The sequence below is a fragment of the Mesoplodon bidens genome, assembly GCF_964165515.1.
Source record: "Mesoplodon bidens genome assembly, chromosome: X".
Lineage (NCBI taxonomy): Eukaryota > Metazoa > Chordata > Mammalia > Artiodactyla > Ziphiidae > Mesoplodon > Mesoplodon bidens.
In genome coordinates, this window is record NC_138163.1 from 142,740,078 (window position 1) to 142,759,266 (window position 19,189).

The window sequence follows — 19,189 nt, forward strand, 5'->3', positions numbered from 1 at the left end:
CAGGCTCCCGTCCCCCCAGGAGATTCCAAGGGACTTGGGGGCTCCGTGTCAGGAGCCGGGGGCAGAGGCCAAATATCAGAGCAGAAGACGCTCCCGGCACCAGGTGTTCGTGGCGGGAGCACAGCTGCTCTGGGACTCCCTCTCTGAGGGGATCCCACGCGGTCAGGGGCCCCGTAGGGGGAACCGGGCAAAGACGAGCGTGCACCTGCTCATGGTCCACATGCAGAGTCCTGCACGGGTGGACGTCAGATGCCCTGTGCCACGTGAGAAGAGCCAGACCCCAGGCCCCAGCCAGATGCTGCCGTGTTCGGGACAGGCTGTGTGGACGGATGGAGAGCTCTGTGTGTGCGCAGGCGTCGGGGGGTGCCATAAAGGGCGTGAGGGCGGGGATCGGGGTCACCGCAGGACTGCTCCTGACGGGGTGACACGGGCCTCGACGTTTGCCCGGGTCTCCCATCACGTACACTAGATAGACGTTACAAACCTGTAAAACCTTACCATGTCGTGTGTTTTTCCTTTCAGGGTGACATTTTACCGTATTTTTAAACGCGTTTCTTCGTACCTCTGGATTTCAGAGTTGGTGTTTCCCGTTCCCTTAGAATGTTTGTAGACGGTCCTGAGAGGTAGCGGACAGAGGTCACAGTGACAGCGTTAGGATGGACTCTGCAGCTGCCTGTGGGGGGGGCGGTGGCCCTGGAAGTGCAGGCGCCGCTCGTCTGGGGACGGGAATGCAGGCGTCACCCCACGGGCAAGGGCACACCACTGCCGTGCGGTGGACGGACGCACGGCCGTGGGACGGGACGGTGCCGTCGCCCAAGTCCGCCCAGCGAGCTCTCACGTGTCCGCACGAGCACCCCAGGCGAGATGCCCGAGGCCCCTGGCTCCCCTGTCCCTGCCGCCTGCGGCCTCCCGCCCCGGGGAGCAGCCAGTGTCCTCCACGCCCCGGCTCACGCAGCCCCCTTGGGGCCCTGGCGCCAGCATCCCTGGCAGGAGGCCTCTGCTGCCCGTCGCCCCAGGACGCGCGCTCACCTGCACGGAGCAGAGGCCTTTCAGCCCACACTGTGCCCGAACCTCGCCCCGTGGTCCCCACCCCAGCGTGTGCGCGAAGCCACAGAGCGTCCACACGCACGGCTCCCGCGCAGCTGGGCTGCTCCCTCCTGGGGCTCCGAGGATAAGGCGCCGGTACGTTCTGGGCCTGGCGCAGTGGGCAGGAGCGGACTCCGGTGGTCTCCCCCAGGGCGGCCCCTGGCCACGGGCGTGCATGGCCGGTGCTCGGGTCAGGCGGTGCGTCCTGCCAGACTATCTGCCGGCAGCTCCCCGACCTGCGGGCGATGCCCGTGACCCGGGTCCTGTGAGCGCCATCGCCCGTGTGGGCTTCTGTGGGGACCCGGTTTGCGCCTTTCCTCTGCCTCTCCCTCCGGAGTCCTGGCCGTGTTCACACCCTTTTCCCTGCAGGGCCTGTCGCTCTCTTGGGCCCTTTGCCTTTTTTCCTGTACCTTTGCTTTAAAGTCTGTGTGTGACCTCTTTGTCAGGATAATGCCCTGCGAACGTTTTCCTGGTCTGCGGCTTGTTTTTATGCTCTCGGTGACCTCTGCCCCGGAGTTCTGGTGGGGAAGCGGTTCAGCTCACCCACCTTCTCTTTCAGAGTTTTGGTGTTTGAGTCACGTTTAGGGAACCTTTGCTTCTCCAGCATCGGGACGATCTCCTACATTTCCTTCTGGAGTTTCACCGTCCACGCTTGGGGCTGGGATCCCTCCCTCATGGTTTTGTAGAGTTGCCCCGCTGACCAGCTGGGCTCTCACTAGAGACACTCGTTCCCTCTGAGCTGCCGCCAGCTTTGTCTGTGTGCTGAGTTGGTGGGTGGCACGTGGGGGGTCTGACCCTAAACTGGCCACTTCCTCTTTGCCCTGATGCACAGCCTCACTGCTGTGACTGCACGGAAGGCTTGACAGTCGTGTGCGTTTGCATGTGGGCTTTGAATGAGCTGCTTGATTTCTGCAAAACACACCTTGCTGGGTGTGCATTGGCTTTGCGTTGAATCTGTGGGTCATCTGGGGAACAGTTGACATTTTAACACATTATTGACCGGGGGATTTTTGCAGAAACTAACGCCTGTTCCTGTAATAACGTCTCCGGTCCAAAATGTGTCAGCAGCATTAAGTGTCCAGTCCAGGAATCTGTATGGTCTGTCCCTCCATTTGGGGGGTCTTTGATCTCTCCCAGCCACGCTTTCTCGTTCCCTTTGTAGAGATCTCGCACTTTCAGTTACGTTTACCTGTAGGTTGATGTTTTTTATGCTTTTCATGGACGGCACTGTTAACATTTTTTATTTTCTAATTGCTTGTTGCCAGTGTGTGGAAATATAATTGATTTTTGTACATTGTCCTGGGATCCCGCAGCTTTGCTGGTTTTCTGTTACACGTGAGTCCCCTACGTACACAACCTTCAAGTTGGGAACGTTTCGAGATGCAAACGGGCTTCCTGTCAGCGTCAGGCACGAGTGCGAGTGGCACTGCAGCTGGCCCTCCGCCGGGTACTGCTGGCGACCCTTCAGCTCTACCATCTCCCACCTCCTCCCCCTCCTCCAGGCAGTAACCCTTCTGGCCTTTTCCCTCGATGCCAGCCCCCATGTGCCAGCTGTTGTACTGCACTACTGTACTTTTCAAGGGACTGTAAAAATGTTTTTTTCATCTTTTGTGTTTGTTTTTAATGTATCATTTGCATGGAAAGCATTAGAAACCTGTTACAGTTCAGTACTATGCAGCCGATTGTGTTAGTTGGGTACCTAGGCTGACTTTGTTGGACTTACGGACAAACTGGACTTCGGAACGTGCTCTCGGGATGGAACTCGTTCATGTGTAGGGGACTTAGTGTCATTCTGGTATTTCGTAACCCTTTCGGAATTCTCCCTACCGTCACGTATTTTTGAATGACCAGTTTCGCCTTTGTCTCTGCCCCGAGCGTCCCCTCCTCCATCTCTGCTGGTGGAGCCTGTCCCGTTCCAGCTCAGGGCAGAGCTGGCCTGCGCGCTTCCCCACGTGCAGATGCGAGCCGTGGGCTCCTGTGTACACCCCCAATTACAGTGCTGTGTTCCCTCCTGTTCTTAAGTTTCCTGGCCTGTTGTTTGTTTCACTGTGATTTTTCTTTTTTTTTTTTTTTACTGCTGGATTTGATTTGGCGGCCTGGATTTGTGGGGGATGTTGGCGTCTCTGTTCCTGGGAGCTGAGGGCGCCTGATCTCCCTTCACAGGTGTCCGGGTCCAGGACGTGCAGCCTCGTAACAGGAGTTGGGAGACGTCCCTTGTTTCCATTCTCTGGAAGAGTGTGGGTACATCCACGTGATTTCTTCCCTAAAGCTGGGCCCGGGATTTTCTTAGTGGGAAGGTTTTAAGCCACGGGTTCGCTCTCTTGAAATGTAGAACCGTCTGATGTCCGTTGTCAGTTCTGGTTAGACACGTTCACTAGTCAGGAGTCCGCCCGTTCGCCTGCAGTTGTCGCGTTGCCCGGCCTCCACTGCTGGGAGTGTCCACTGCCTGTCTGCGCGGCGCTGGTGGGCTCTGCAGTGACCGCTGATGTGCGGAGCGCGCGCCTCCTTTTTCTGCTCCTGCAGGAGTGTCGCTGAGGGCTGTTGCCAGCGTAGAGGCTTTCCGCAGAGCTGGCTCGGCCGTGCTGGCTTTTCTCTGTCGCGGATCCGCCCTCTCTGTCTCTTCTCTCAGCCTTCGTTGTTTCCGCCCTTCTTCTGCGTCTTCGGGAGGGAAGCTCAGAGCGCAGGTTTCCCGCCTGCTTCCCGGTCAGCACCTGCGCTGTCGGCCCTGCGGTCGCCCCGACCCCGGAGATGTGCCCGGGCCGCAGCCTCGGCCTTGTCGTACCCCGAGCATCTCCTGACCTGCTCTGTCGTTTACGCCGTCCTGACGCATCATCGGAGGTGCTGCACGTTCAGGGCTGGGGACGTGCTCGTTGCCTCTGTACAGCTGCTTATGAGCCGCCACCAGTTGGGGCGGGTGGTTTGTGCCCCGTACTCGGGAGCGCCGTTTCCGTCAGCGTCTCCGGAGTGTCCACTGGGAGAGGCTGCTCCTCCCCCCGAGGCCCCTGCGGCTGGCGCAGGCGCTGGGCTGCGCGGTAGGGCTGTCTGCACGCGGTGCGCGCCCGGCCGCCTCGGGGGCTCGGGCAGCCGGGGTCCCAGCGCGCGCTAACCCTGTGTCGTCCCCCCTTCCCCCCGCAGGCCTGCGGCTGCCCGCTCTACTGGAAGGGGCCGCTCTTCTGCGGCGCCGGGGGAGAGCGCACGGGCTCCGTCTCCGTGCACAAGTTCGTCGCCATGTGGAGAAAGTGAGTCCCGGGGCGGGATGGTGGCCCGGCCGTGCCTCTGCCTCCACTGGCCGGTGCTCCTGCGGCCGGGACAGTAAGGGAATGAGACGGATGTCCAGGGGTGCCCGGCACGGCCGTCGTGTCCCTTGCGGGGCCCCATCCGTCTGTGCCCGTCCTCACGGAGCACCCGACCCCGGAGTCTGGGGAGGGGCCTGTGGACGCGCGCGCGGGGTGCAGCCAGGGTGCTCTCTGTCGCCCAGGATGCTCCAGAGCTGTCACGATGACGCGGCCAAGTTCGTCCACCTGCTCACGAGCCCCGGCGGCAACTCCCTGGCGCAGGAGGACTTCGTCCCCTTCTTGCAGGTGCGGCCCCGCCTCCCCGCCGCACACGCCCTTGCCCCCTCCTCGCAGGAGCGCCCCAGTGTCTGCACCCCAGGGGCGGGCGGGCGGGCTCCTCCGAAGCTGGCTCCATGCAGCCCCTCCAAACCCACGTGAGAGGCAGGACGGCGTGGACAGCTCCACACCTGAGCCTGCGGAGCGTGGAGCTGGACAGGGCTTAGCACCTTCGGGGCGCCGGGCACCCCGGCCGGTCGCGGTTTGCAGAACGCTTGTTTCCAAATGCCGTTCTGGTTCCTGTAAACACGGTTTTATTTAGCGCTCTGTGTTACATCCTGTAGAGGAGAATCGAAGGCGGTCCCTGGTTACCCGCGTGTTTCCCGTGAACACGGAGTAACCAAAGTTACCAAAACCATTTGAATGGAAGAGACTTAAAGGGTTCCTGGGACTGCAGTGGTCTGTTGAGTGAGGATATCGCAAGGTTTCTTTCTCAGAATCCGGGATGGACTTCCACAGTGGTCTTTTATACATTTCCACGTGTCAGATTATTACCCTTGGCCGCGAGAGGTGACGTGCTTCCTTAGCTCGTGGCCCAGATGATTCTGTGTGATCCGTTAATTTGATGTGATTTCATGTAACCGTGTGTTTGGGGTGACGCGTGAGCGGCTCTGTGGCTGGATGTGTGAAGCTGGATGTTGGTGGTGGACACGTGCGTTCTTATCCCTGGGCCTGGCGGCACATCCCAGGGCCGTGTCCTGTCCCCCATGTGCAGGACGTGGTGAACACCCACCCGGGCTTGGCATTCCTGAAGGAAGCGTCAGAGTTCCACTCCCGCTACATCACCACAGTGAGTACGAGCACGTCCGCTGCCCCTGTGGCTTCCGTGGGCGCCTGAGGCCCGGGCTCCAGGCCCACCGTGAGGGAATGGACACCCAGCTCCTGGACCCATGGCCCTTTACGGCCCGCTTTCTCACCAGGAAGCGGGTGTGGGCCTCGGGCGCGGGCGGGTTGTGTATCCCCCCTGGGTCCCCAGCTGGGCGCACTCAGCGAGAGCCTGGGTGGTCCTGGCCGCGTGCCCCGGGGTCAGACAGGGCGGGGCAGGCGAGGGGACGTCCAGAGACCCAGCGGTCTCCCTCTCTGGGCAGGAGGGGCCTCAGAGGACGCTCGGGACCCTCCTCCTGAGGGCCCGGTCTCCTCGGGTCCAGGCAAGCACTCCCAGCGAGTTGGAGCGCGGCGCTCTGAGCGCTGCAGGCGGGGTGCCGGCCTGGCTCGGGGACACGAGGACCCCGTGGCCCAGCCCCCGCCCCGGTCTGAGGTCACGGGGGGAGGACGCCCTCCGGCTGTAGGTGGAGGCGGGCGGCGCGGCGGCCCCATGGCACGCCGGCCGGGGGCGCGCTTGTCGTGCGGCGCGGAGCGGACGCTCGTGGCAGTCCGCGTGCCCGCGGCTCCCCAGGCCTCCCTCCGCCCCCTCACCGGTCCGCGTCGCCCTGAGGGCTCGTGGCCGAGGAGCCGTCCCCGGAGCCGTGCCTCATTCCAGCGGCGGCAGGGAGCGCAGCGTGGGAACGGGGCTGTGCTCCAGGTGCTCCGTTCCCATGCCCCGACCTCCCTGTGCAGACAGGACAAGAAGGCAGGGCACGTCCGGGGGGAGGGGACAGCCTCCAGCAGGGAGGGGGGGAGGGGATGTCTCGGACGAGGACAGGTTGGCGGGGATGCCCCGGGAGGAGGGCAGGTGAGGGGACGGCCCGTGACAGGGACAGGCGAGGGGTATCACAGGTGGGGACATCCCCACCTGGGAGCGGAGCTGAGCCCCGTGGCCAAGGTGGGCCTCACTGTGCAGGGGGCAGGGGCACTCTCTGGCCTTAAGTTAACGTTTTTCACTCAGTGGTCAGTTGAGTGTCCGTGGAAGCGTTGGGGGCAGTCTCTCAAACCACCCGCAGTGTAAGACGGGCTCCCAGCCACGCAGGAACTCCGTGCCCACGCCGTCCCAGCTCAGGGGCGGCCGTCTCACCCGGACGTCCCCCCGCACGTGGCAGCGGGTCCGCTTCTCCTGCCACCTGTGTCCTCCCTGCAGCTGGAGGCGGGACTGCTCCCCCCACCACCCCCGTCTGATGATGTGCGGGGCGGTCGCCCTCTGCCGGCGACACGGGGCCCTGCGGTCCAGGGTGCGGAGCTCCTGGTGAGGCCAGGCAGGAGTTCGTAGGCGAGGTCCCAGGCCGGGTACCTGCAGGACCACACGTGGGGTTGCTGCACAGTCACGTGCGGGGCCCCCAGCGCCCAGCGTCCCAGTGCTTAGCCGACGGGCCTCCTCCTACAGGTCATACAGAGGATCTTCTACACGGTCAACAGGTCTTGGTCCGGGAGGATCACGTGCGCAGAGCTCCGGAGGAGCACGTTCCTGCAGGTGTGTGGCGGCTGGCCGAGGGGACACGGGGCCTCCTGCATGCGCCGCCCACTCATCCTCCCCAGTTTCCACCGCGACCCATCCACCCCCCCGCACCCGCCCCCCATCAATGCCCCATCCCTCCCCCAGCCTGGCAGCGGTCACCCCACTCGTCTACCCAGCTGTCCTCATTACCCCACCCGGACCCCCTCCCTCCCTTCCCTAGCGCCATCCATTTCTCCACCCACACGCCAGCAGCGCATTCTTTACCCACATACACGTCGTCCGTCGGTCCGCCCACCCGTCGTGTCTCCCTGCACCCACCAGCCTGTCACCCGTCCCTCCATCGACTGACGCATCACCTATTCCTCCCATGCAGTCCACCCACCCGTCGTCCACCTTCTTTCTTGTCCCCCCGCCCGGCCATTACCCACTCCTCCCCGACCCTATCGCCTGTCCCTGCATCCGTCCCCCACCACCATAACCCATCGCTACACCAACCCCGGGTCATCCGTCTGTCCGCCCTCCCAGCCTCCCTCCCCCTCCCTCCACCCACCCAGCACCCAGCTTCCCAGCGGTCACCCCGTTCACCTGCCCACCTGTCGTCGTCACCCCACCCACCTTCCAGCCCTCCACCGTCATCCACCCCTCACCCCCCGACTCGTCCGTCATCCGTTCATTGTCCTGCCTCTCACTTATCCACCCGCCCACGCTTTTTCTTCTTCCGTTCGTCGTGTGCCCTTCCTTTGCCCTCGTCCGTCCCGGAGGCACGGCCCCGCCCTCTGGGGAGCGGGTGCACCCGGGTTCTGTGGACCTTGCATGACAGCAAGGGCGGGGCCGACCCGCTCGCCTCGGGAGCCCCCGGCCACGGGAGCAAACGTGCCTGGGCTGCTCCGTGCTGCAGTCTCGCGGCCCTGACCAGGTGCACCCCGACCTGGGTGCTGGGCTCCCAGCCCTCAAGCAGGTCTCCACCAGCTCTGACCCTCCGCCCTCATGACGTGAGACTCCTGGGGGGGCTCCCACCTGCGGGAGGCCCGTCCCCACGCTGCAGCCGGGGGTGCCTGGCAGCGGTTTTCTGGGTTTGTCGTGGCAGAACGTGGCGCTCCTGGAAGATGAGGTGGACATCAACCAGCTGACGGAGTTCTTCTCCTACGAGCACTTCTACGTCATCTACTGCAAGTTCTGGGAGCTGGACACGGACCACGACCTGCTCATTGACGCGCAGGACCTGGCCCGGCACAATGACCACGGTGAGGACGTGGCCTGCGGGCAGCAGGGACACAGCACTGGGGCGGGCGCTGCCCTTGGGCTCCTGCGTCTCCAGGGAGACCAGCATGGCTGCCTTCCCTGACCCTCGAGGCCTGAACCTTGTACTGCCTCTGGTGTCCTCCTGCAGGACACACGGGAGACAGGGACACAGCACAGGACCCTGGGGACCGGGGCGGACACAGGACACGGCACAGAACCCTGGGGACCGGGGCGGACACGGGAAACGCCACAGGACGCATGGGGACTGGGGCGGACATGGGACACAGCACAGGACCCTGGGGACCGGGACGGACACCAGACACGGCACAGGACACGTGGAATGGAGCAGAGACGGGACAGAGCACGGGACACGTGGGGACCGGGGCGGACACGGGACACAGCAGAAGACCCACGGGGACTGGGACGGACACTGGACACTGCACAGGATGCATGGGGAATGGGGCAGACACGGGACACAGCACGGGACACATGGGGACCGGGACACAGCACGGGACACAGTACAGGACGCGTGGGGCATGGGGCAGACACAGGACACGGCACAGGACGCATGGGGACCGGTACGGACACCGGACACAGCACAGGACACATGTGGAACGGGGCTGACACGGGACAGAGCACGGGATGCATGGGGAACGGGGCGGACACGGTACACAGCACAAGACCCACGGGGACCGGGGCGGACACGGGACACAGCAGAGGACCCACGGGGACCGGGATGGACACCGGACACGGCACAGGATGCATGGGGAATGGGGCAGACATGGGACACAGCACGGGACACATGGGGACCGGGGCGGACACGGGACGCAGCACAGGACACATGGGGAACGGGGCGGGCACGGGACACAGCACAGGACCCACAGGGACCGGGGCGGGCACGGGACACAGCACAGGACCTGCGGGGACTGGGACGCACAGGTCCTGCCGTTGGTGGAGGCGCTCTCTGGGGGGCGTGGAGCCCCCGTCCTGAGCAGAGGTAGCGGCTGCCCCACACAGGCCGCATCCGTCCATCCCCCGGCTCTCCCCGCCCCACCTCCCCTCCATTTGTCCTCAGGTATTTGGGGGCCACCTCACCCGTCATTTCACGCCAGGTCTCCTGATGAGCCCTGGCGTGGGCCAGTCTGGGTGTCGCCCTGAGCTCCCAGCACCTGTTCCTGTAGCTGAGCAAACACCTGTTCTGCAGGTGGGGCAGCGTTCCCCCCCTCCCTCCCTCCCTCCTCCCGCGGCTTCCTGCTCTGTGTTGGGGCCTCGAGCGGCCTGTCCGCGGAGTGGATGGTGCCCTGTCTGCGTGGATGGCTCTGGGCACCGTCCCGAGGCCAAATTCCAGCTCGGGGCCACTTGGGCTGCAGCGGGTGGGACGGCGGCGGCGGCCTCCAGGAGCCATTCTGAGGGCCCGGAACGGCGGAGCAGAGACGCGGTTCCCTGAGAGGTTTCACTTCTGGCTTCTGGGTTTGGCTGAGCTTCCGTGCGTTCTCATCACAGAGGCTTGAGAAGGTGAACTGTGGCCTGCGCACAGCTCAGGAGCAGCGGGGGGATCCAGTGTAAACGCTTCTGTGATAAGAGAAAATGATCACCTCCCACCTCCTGTGACAAGAAGTCACATGCTCAGGGTGCACAGAGTGGGCCAGAATTTAAGTGCGCCGTGGGTTCTTAGTTTTAGAAACAGTTTTCTTAAGACTGCACGTTTTCATGTAACGGATTTTTCACATACCCACACACACGCCCGAATTTCTGATTCTCCGGGCGTGTGTTTCATCTGTGGTCGATGGGGCCCGGATGGTCCCCTGATGTGAGCTCCCCAGGGCACCGTCTGCTTGCTGTATCTCTCAGACTGGCCTCGCGAGGGTGCCGTGAGCGCTGGCTTGTGGACGCCTGAGCGGACATGGGTCTCTCTCAACTCGGTCCCTAAAGTCGACGCCTGGTCTCAACTCCAACTCCCTCTGTGATCTCGGGAATAGCTCCAGGCACAGACCCGTGGTGGCCGGCACGTGGTTCCCCAGATCGGGGGTCACCTGTCCCCGCCCGTCCCCACAACCCTCTCCTGGGGCCCACATCCCCGTGTCCCTGTGTCCACCCCGTCGAGGTCTCACGTCAGGGCATCTCGTGGGACCGGTGTCGGGGCTTTGTCACCAGCCAGGGCTGGTGGCATTGTGGCCTCGAGACACGACCGACTGTGGGGACCGTGGTCTTGCGGCCAGCACAGGACACTGGGTGGCTTCGGGCACAGCCCCCCAGCTGTGGACGTGAGCGCCGTGACGCGTCCCCCCGCTTCCACCTGCCGGTTCCTGGCCTGCCAGGTCCTGCGTGAGAGGCGGCGGGGCTCCCCCTTACGTCATGGGGAGGGGTGGGCGGAGAGGCAGGGCTGACCTGTCGCGGGTCCCACGGACGAGCGGGCTCTGCTCCCAGATTGCCGGCCGTGGCAGTGAGTGAGTCAGCTGTGCAGGTCCCTGGGGCTGTCGTCATGGCGGGCGGTGGGGGCGGACCCTCAAAGAACAGGAAATCATCCTCCCAGTTCTGAGGCCAGAGGTCCAAAATCAACGCATTTATGAAGGACTGTCTTCCAGGAGGGGATTCCTGAGGCGGCTGTATCGGATGAGCGCAAATCAGGGGCTTAAAATCCATCCTCCCCCAGCCTGGGGACCAGACGTCTGAGGTCAGGGTGTCCCAGGGCTGTGGTCCCTCCAGAGGCTCCAGGGCAGGGTCCTTCCCGCCTCTTCCAGCTTCTGGGGGCTCCAGGCGTCCCTGGGCTTGGGGCCGCCTCCCTCCCATCTCTGCCTCTTGTCTTCACGGGGCTTCTCCTCTGTGTCTGGGTCTCTCCTCTTCCGTGTCTTAGAAGGACCCTGTCATTGGATGTAGGGCCACCCTCCTCCAGGAGGACCTCATCTCAGACCCTTCACTGCATCACATCTGCAGAGACCCTGTTTCCATATAAGGTCCTGTTCACAGCCCAGGAGTGAGGATGTGGACATCTCTTTCTGAGAAACACTGTTCAGCCTCTGATACCATCCAGTCATTTCCCATTAGAGGTGACTTTCATTGAGGCAGGATGACTTGGGGGAAAAGACACTTTGTCTTTATTTCTCCATTTTCGTGGTTATAGATCTTGGATATGGGCTGCAAAGTGTCCCCAAAATTTACACGATGAAGCCCTGACCCCCGGGACCTCAGGATGTGACTGTATTTGGAGATGGGGCCTTTAAAGAGGGGACGAAGGTACAGTGAGGTCACTAGGGTGGGTCCTGATCCCAGAGGACTGGTGTCCTTATAAGAAGAGGAGATCAGGACACAGACACACACAGAGGGACGACCCTGGGAGGACACAGGGCGGAGACGGCCGTCTACACGCCCAGGAGAGAGGCCTCGGGAGGGACCAGCCCTGCCCACACCGGGATCTCAGACTCCAGCCTTCGGGATGGGGGAGACATAACATGTGCTGTTTAAGCCGCCCCGTCTGCGGTGCTTCGTTATGGCAGCCCCAGCCGACTAATTTGATGTCTTTCACTCTTTCATCCTCTTAGTTGCCTGGGGGTTGGACGCACTTGTGTGCTGATCACAACAAACAGTGTTTGGAAGCAGAGCCTCTGAGAGGGTGGACGTGCGCGTCCTGCCTTTACCGGCCGCTCTGTCTTGGGGCCCCTGGGCCAGCTCTTCACTCCGGCTTTGCTCTGGGCTCAGGTCCTGGACTGGAACGCGCCGGGCAGCGCCCGAGGGAGGCCTGGAGCAGGAGATTTGGTCCCGAGGGTTCCCCTGACTGGGCTTGGGCCCCGCCCAGCCATCTGCAGGGCCGCAACGTTGGGCCAGGAGCAGCGTGCGGGGCTCACGGCCTGCGTCCTCTTTTGCAGCCATATCCACCAAGATGATCGACAGGATCTTCTCCGGAGCCGTGACGCGGTGCGTCCCAGCCGCCCAGCGGGGCTCGTCAGGGTTTGGGCTGACGTTGCACACGCACATCCGGCTCTGGCTCATTCGCTCCTGATGTGAGGTGGCCGTGCTCTGGGAGTGCGTGCCATCGTCACAGGAGGTCGTGAGTTAGGGACACACGTACACACCTTTGTCACACGAGGTCACGAGTCGGGGGACACATGCCAGCCACATGAGGTCACATGTAAGGGGCACGCCATCGTCACACGGGGTCGTAACTTGGGACGCATACACGCCTCTGCCACGAGGTCGTGAGTCCGGGGACACAGGCCCCTGCACCAGAGGCTGTGAGGTGGCTGTGACCGTGGCGGCTGCTCCTGCCCGAGCTGGGCCCCAGGGACCCTCCTCCGGGTCACGTGGTCTCTCTCAGGCCTTGTCCCGAGTAGGAGCCAAGGGTACAGGCCTGGGCCAGACGCAGGGTTCCCTGCGCCCCGGGGAAGGTGGGCGGGTCCCCGCCTCAGGCTGCTTCTCCCTGACGCAGTCTTTGTCTCTCGATTCCGGCCCTGAATCCAGAGGGAAAAAAGTGCAGAAAGAAGGAAAAATAAGCTACGCTGACTTTGTCTGGTTCCTGATCTCTGAGGAAGACAAGAAAACCCCGACCAGGTGAGTGTCTGGCAGCTGCCCTCCGCTCCACTTGCTGGAACCCTTAGAAGCAGGGGCTAGAGCTCACCCCTGAGCCAAGGCGCCCCCGCCCCATGATCCACCTGGGCTCGCGCTTGGGGGGGGTCCCCGGCTGGTGGCGCCTGTCCCAGGAGGGGCTCGCACTGGGGGGGGGGGTCCCCGGGTGGTGGCGCCTGTCCCAGGCGGGGTCCCACTGGGGGAGGCGTCCCCGGGTGGTGGTGTCTGTCCCACGCGGGGCTCGCACTGGGGGAGGCGTCCCCAGGTGGTGGGGTCCGTCCTGGGCGTCCATGCTGACCGTGGCCCGGTGTCACAGCATTGAGTACTGGTTCCGCTGCATGGACCTGGATGGGGACGGGGTGCTGTCCATGTTCGAGCTGGAATACTTCTATGAGGAGCAGTGCCGCCGGCTGGACAGCATGGCCATCGAGGCCCTGCCCTTTGAGGACTGCCTGTGCCAGATGCTGGACCTTGTGAAGCCCCAGAGCGAAGGTGGTGCCTGGGGGTGGGGTCCCCCAGTGAGACAGGGGCACCCCAGGGGGAGTGGGTCCTTGGGGGTTGGGAAGGTGGTCCCCCGACCCCATGGCCCTGTGCCTGTGCTCCTTCAGGGCCCACGTGGGGAGGCCAAGCCGGGAACCCCAGTGTGGGCACTGCAGAGGCCCCCCGCCCTCGGCTCCCCCTCGTCCGGCCCTGTGCTGGGGCCCCCGGGGTGTGTGTCGTGGGTGTGGGAGCCGGGAGCCCCCCAGGTGCGTCCGTCCAGGGGCGCCCAGGACACCTTCCAGCGTCAAAGGGAGGGTCTGCCTGAAGCCACCCGCCTCAGTCGGTGTCGTGCGTCCATGTCCTGGACCCTGGTCTCAGGTGTCGTCACCGGGGGCCATGGTGGCCTGGGCCTTCCTGCCCCGTGTCCGCGGGTCCAGGGCAGCTTGGGTCCCCCCCTCAGGTGACTCGCGGGCGGCCCTCACTGCGTTGGGCCCTGCCTCCCGACCCCTCCCACCCCCCGGGCTCTGCCCACACCCGTGGCCCGGTTCGCGGCAGGGGGTGCCGTGTCCTAAGGCGTGTCATTACGCACGCACGCACGGAGGGGACGTGGTTCCTGGGCGTGCGTGGGAGCTGCGTGTGCTCACGTGCCGCCCTTGCCCGCAGGGAGGATCACGCTTCACGACCTGAAGAGGTGCAAGCTGGCCAGCGTCTTCTTCGACACCTTCTTCAACATCGAGAAGTACCTGGACCACGAGCAGAGGGAGCAGATCTCGCTGTTCAGGGTGAGGGGGGGCGCGGGGGGGCGCATGGTGGGGGCGTGGGGCGTGGAGGGGCGCGGGGCGCATGGTGGGGGCGTGGGGGCAGGGGGAGCGCGGCGGGGCGGGGGGGGCGCATGGGGGCACCTCTGGGTCCCCCCCACCGTGTGACACGACGCGCATGCTTCCCGCAGGACAGCGAGAGCGAGGGCCCCGAGCTGTCCGACTGGGAGAGGTACGCCGCTGAGGAGTACGACATCCTGGTGGCTGAGGAGGCCGTGGGGGAGCCCTGGGAGGACGGGTAAGGGTGCGGCGGAGACGGGGGCCCGGGACGCGGGGACGCTCGCCCCGTGTCACAGCCCGAGGAGCCCGCCGGCCCAGGGCCTGAGGCCGCAGGCAAGAGACGCCTGCTCCGCTCCACCTGCCGCCTCCCCGCCCCGAGGGCAGGCACCCACGGAGGCCGGGCCCTCAGCCCCCCGCCCCCTGCCCCACCGCCCGGCCTCACGCCGCCCTGAGCCCGGGAGGGCTTCCTGCTGAGGCAGTCCCTTCCCCGGCTCCCATGGGCTCCTCCAGGGCCCCGTCTCCCGAGCTCCCTCCGCCCTCTGGGGCTGGGACCGGCAGACGGCTGGAGGGGCGCAGACCCCACCCCTGCGGAGGGGCGGCCCCTCGTGGAGTCTCCCATCGGGGAGCGTGGCTGTAGCTCAGTGGGCACGTCTGCTGACGATGCTCCTCCTCCGTGGCTGACGGGTGTGGACAGGTGAGGGGGGCGGGGCCGGGGACTGGGCGTCTCCCCCAGGGCCTTGGTCCTCAGGTTTAAAAGCAGCCTTGCGGTAGAGGAGGGTTGGGGTCCAGTGTTCATGCCTGGGTCCCTGGCGGGCTCGGACCCCCGCCAGTCCCGCCCAGAGCCTCCCGACCTGCCTCTTCCCCTGGCGTGGCTGCTCGGCACCAGGGCCGGGGTTGGCACAGCTGCTCGTGTGGTGCTCGGGGGGGCAGTGGAGCCCGGGGCCCGAGGGTCACCCTCCGCCTCTGAGGGGGGGCTTCAGTTTGCTGCCAGCAGTGCTGCCTGCCCAGGGGTCCTCAGACTCCCACCCCGAGGGGGCTCAGAGTGGGCAGGAGGGTGAGCACGCCCGTCACCCGAGGTCCCGCCCACCCTCGGGCCCTGTCTTTGGTCCAGGGGTTTGGCCTTCTCCAGAAGGTCATGGAGGTGGACCCCCTCCAGGCCCGCCTTTGCTCTCAGCACGAGGCCTCCGAGAGCCCCGCGGGTCCCTGGGCGCGTCAGGAGGTGGGGCCCCTCCACACCTGGCTGCGTCCTCACCAGCAGGGGACGTTGGCTTGCTGGTGTCCGTTGCTTCGGGCCTGGGAACGCGTGGCCAGTGCTGCTGTCGAGCTGCGCGAGCTGGATTTGTGGGGCTGTAAGCGCTCATCTCCTGGCTCAGAACCTGGGCGGGGGGTTCCGGGTCGCCTGGTAGACAGATGCACCTTTACCTCCACAAGCCGCCCACCCATCTTCCCACGTGGCTGCGCCACTTTGCGCCCCCGCAAGCGTCGGGCGTGAGTTCCCGCGGCTCCACATCCTCGCCGGCTCTGCCGTGGTTACGGTTGGTTTGTTTTTTAAATTGTAGCCACTCGTACGTGTGCAGCAGGATTGCATCCCGGCTTTAGCTGTTCGTGTCCTTGTTGCTCTTTTCTGGTGAAGGGCTGTGTCTTCTGTTCCCCATCGTGGGTTACTTGTTTCCTTCTGATGGAGTCTCAGGGGTTCTTTACGTCTTCTGGATACAAGTCCTTCAGGAGGGAGGGGACTTGTATTTCCTAGCGGTTTGTGGTGTATCTTTTCCTTCTCCTAACCTTGTGTATCACGGAGGAGACGCTCTGAACTTTGATGAACTGCCATTTGTCACTTTGTCTTCGTGGACTGGGCTTTGGTGTCATGTGTAAGAAAGGATTGCCTAATCCAAAGCCACAGAGACCCTTCTGGAAGTTTCAGCGTTTTTCATTTTACGCTGGGTCTGTGATCTGCTCTGAGTGACCTCCTCTGGGGGGCATGGGGTCTGGTCCAGGTTACTTTTTTATGCACGTGGATGTCCAGTTTAACGCAAGGCCACCAAATCGGCATCTCTGTTGAGAATCAATTGACCGTGTCTGTGGGGTCTGTGAGCTCCTTCGGTTCTGTTGACGCTCATCTCTGTCCAGCCACCAGTGCAACGCCGTCTCGCCTGCCGTGGCCTCGGGGTGTGGGCAGTGGACTCACGTAGCAAGGCCTCTGACTCTGGTCTCGCTCAGAATCGTCTTGGTCACTCCGGTTGCTCTGGCTTCTGTGTGAATCATATAGAGTCGGCCTGACTGTCCAGGAAGAGCCTGGGGGACATTTACTGGGCTGAGCCTGGTCTCTACATGGTGAGACTTGGCACTGTGACCAGGTGACCACCTGTGAGTTGGTCTCGGGACCGTCTGTCCCGTGACAGGTGTGGCTGGCCTCTTGCCGCACCGCCCCCCCCCCCACCAGCTGTGCTTCCTGCAGCTCCGAGGAAGCCCGGCCTCTGCGTGGTGAGACCCTGCATCCTCCAGCGCGGTGTTGGCTGTCCTGGTTCCTTTGTTTGGACGTGGATGTTTACAAACAAGCTTGTCTCTACACAATATTAAGCTGAGACTCTGAGGAAGGAACGCGTGCTCTGGGAACAGTGACACCTTAGTGACATCGAGTTTCCTGATCCACAAAGCACCCTTTCCGGTTATTTAGGTCTCTGACTTCTCCTGCCAGTGTCTTGTAGTTTCCAGTGTGTGGATCTTACACGTATTTTGTGAGATTTGTACTTGAGTACGTCGTCATTTTTAGTGTTGAAAAGGTCCTGCTAAAGTCTCCATCCCGGCAGTTCACTGGTGACCTAGAGAAATGTGGTTTATTCATCGTGTTGTGGTTCCTCCGCCACCCGGCACGATGCTGAATGAAAGTGGTGATGGGGGACGGCGTGGCCTTGATCCCACGTCAGGTGTGGAGTCCCCCGCTGCCCGGAAAGCGTGACGCTGCTGTGGGATGTTTCAGCCCACGTGCTTCCCCAGCCTGCGGACACCGCGCTTCACTGCCGTCCGCGGAGGCTCTGAGTCCTGCACTTTGTCAGGTGCCTTTTTGGCCAGATGGCTGCTCGCCTGTCGTCTGCCGATACAGACACGGCGAGGTTCTCGTGCTTGAACCGGCCTTGCCTTCCCGTGACAAACCTGGTCACAGTACGTGGGCCTTCTCGTTTGTCCTTGGACTGTGCTGCAGAGGTGACTCGCACTTCCTTGTGACACTGTGCCCTGCTTTGGCACCGGGCTCACGCTGGCCTCCTGGCAGCCACCCTGGAATCGGGGTCACGGCCTCCTGCAACAGTGAGGGGGCCTCCGCCCACCCTCTGGAGGAGTTTGGGTGGAAGACGGGCCTGTTTTCCCCACGGGCAGGACTCAGCAAGGAGGCCGTCGGTGTGGCGGCCCTGCGCCCACGCGCCAGGGGGCTGCCAGCAGCACCTGTGGCCGTAGGGGAGCACAGGGGGGTGCGCGCCCGCCCGCGTCCTCACCAAGCCCCTCCCTACAGGTACGAGGCGGAGCTCAGCCCCGTGGACCAGAAGCTGAGTGCGCTGCGGTCTCCGCTGGCCCAGAGGCCCTTCTTCGAGGTGCCAACCGGCCTGGGCGCCGTCGAGCTATATGAGTACGAGCGCGGGGGTGACGACCTGCCGCCCTCGTGACCTGTGGCCTCCGTGGGGCGTGAGCGCAGCCTCTGCCTCAGGAACAGAACTGTGTGCTTGTTGAGCCCTTTTACAGGAAGTGAAGTGCGTTTGTATGGAGAGACATTCTTAGTTATTCAGCACAGGAGCTGGTCAGAGACGGTCATGGTCACTGATGTGGGTCCCCACCCACCCCGGAGGAGCTGATGCGCGTGCGAGGGCCCCAGGCCCGGCCTGGCGGTGAGGACGCACACGCCCCAGCGTCCCCGGCGGGCAGGGTGACCTCGGCCCCGCTGTCCAGCTTCCAAGTGTAGGTGTTTCCAGGCTCGCGTCGTCTGGCTGAGCGGCAACCAGGCGCCGCCCCAGAAGATCTGCCCGCGGTCGTGGATGTGCGCTGACTTCGGGGCGGGGTGTGGTCGTCAGGAACATTCCAGAGCCCCGGCGCCTCCATCCCGTGGGCGCCCCCGCAGGGGCCACTGTCCCGGCCGCAGCTTCTCCCCCAGAGGGAGTGCCCACGTCAGCATATCTTTAACTGTTTTTGTGTAAATGTACAGCATATGTAAAGTTGAGTTTTATTTGCCGTGCAGAGCAGTTTAAAAACGTTTTATGAGATCACGTTTGTATTTTCAAATAAAGAAGTTAAAGATTTTGAGCCCCAGGCTCACCTTGGGACAAAAACGGACACAGCGGCCAGGGATTTCGAACTCAGGTCACAGAGGGACGTGGGGACAGACAGTGGTGTCACTGCAGGGAGACCACAGGGTGTGGCGGCCCTCAGGGCAGGGAGCCGGGGGCGCAGGTCCCCGGGCTTTCGCAGCCTGACCCTCTGGGCGCGGTGCGGGGGCTGACGCCATCTGGATGGCCACTCTCACCTGCGGTCACTTCTGACCTGTGCGTGACGGGGTGCGAGCCTTCCGTGCGGACACCACGGGGAGGTCCCGACGCCCACCCTCCACGCCGCTCGGGCCACTCCCGGGTCCGCCCAGCTGAGTCGGCACCAACCTGAGACTTACGGGGAGGGCGCAGCCCGCGTGTCGAAGGGGAGGTGGCCGACGAGCCCCCTGCCCAGGCCGGGGACAGGTCGTCTAAGGTCTGGGTGCTAAGCAGACCTCAGGGAATGAGTCTGTCCACCCTGCAGCTGGGCCCGCGGCGCTGGACAGAAGACGCGCCCATGGCAGGGCCGGCAGCGAGAGGAGGAGCCAGACCACGTGGGGCCACACAGGGCCGCAGGCACCATGCACCGAGCCCCACGGATGGGAGCAGGGCCAGCTCTGGCACCTGCCTTCCAAGCCGGGCACGGCGACTGGCCACTGAGTGGGCTGGGGGCAGGCGGGTCCCCAGCTGATGGTCACACAGCCCTGTCCTGGGCAAGGGCTGCCGTCACCCGCCCCGCAGCCTGGGGGCCCCGAGGCCTGGGTCATTGGCACA

General features: G+C 63.9%; 1 protein-coding gene across 4 annotated transcripts in view; it reads left to right on the plus strand.

Moving 5' to 3' along the window:
* Nucleotides 1–18,413, plus strand: part of LOC308608454 (serine/threonine-protein phosphatase 2A regulatory subunit B'' subunit beta-like) — a 56,783-nt gene extending 38,370 nt beyond the window's left edge. For 3 of the 4 annotated variants that reach the window (XM_081221559.1, XM_081221560.1, XM_081221561.1), the window contains 11 exons: nt 4,222–4,325; nt 4,565–4,667; nt 5,413–5,487; nt 6,955–7,041; nt 8,114–8,270; nt 12,132–12,180; nt 12,724–12,813; nt 13,145–13,320; nt 13,972–14,090; nt 14,258–14,364; nt 17,632–18,413. In XM_081221559.1, coding sequence (XP_081077685.1) covers nt 4,222–4,325; nt 4,565–4,667; nt 5,413–5,487; nt 6,955–7,041; nt 8,114–8,270; nt 12,132–12,180; nt 12,724–12,813; nt 13,145–13,320; nt 13,972–14,090; nt 14,258–14,364; nt 17,632–17,782 — 1,218 coding nt within the window. In that variant the 3' untranslated portion in view covers nt 17,783–18,413. The remainder of the gene's footprint in view (nt 1–4,221; nt 4,326–4,564; nt 4,668–5,412; nt 5,488–6,954; nt 7,042–8,113; nt 8,271–12,131; nt 12,181–12,723; nt 12,814–13,144; nt 13,321–13,971; nt 14,091–14,257; nt 14,365–17,631) is intronic. The other variant, XM_081221562.1, reaches the window with a different exon arrangement.
* Nucleotides 18,414–19,189: the final 776 nt, after the last annotated feature.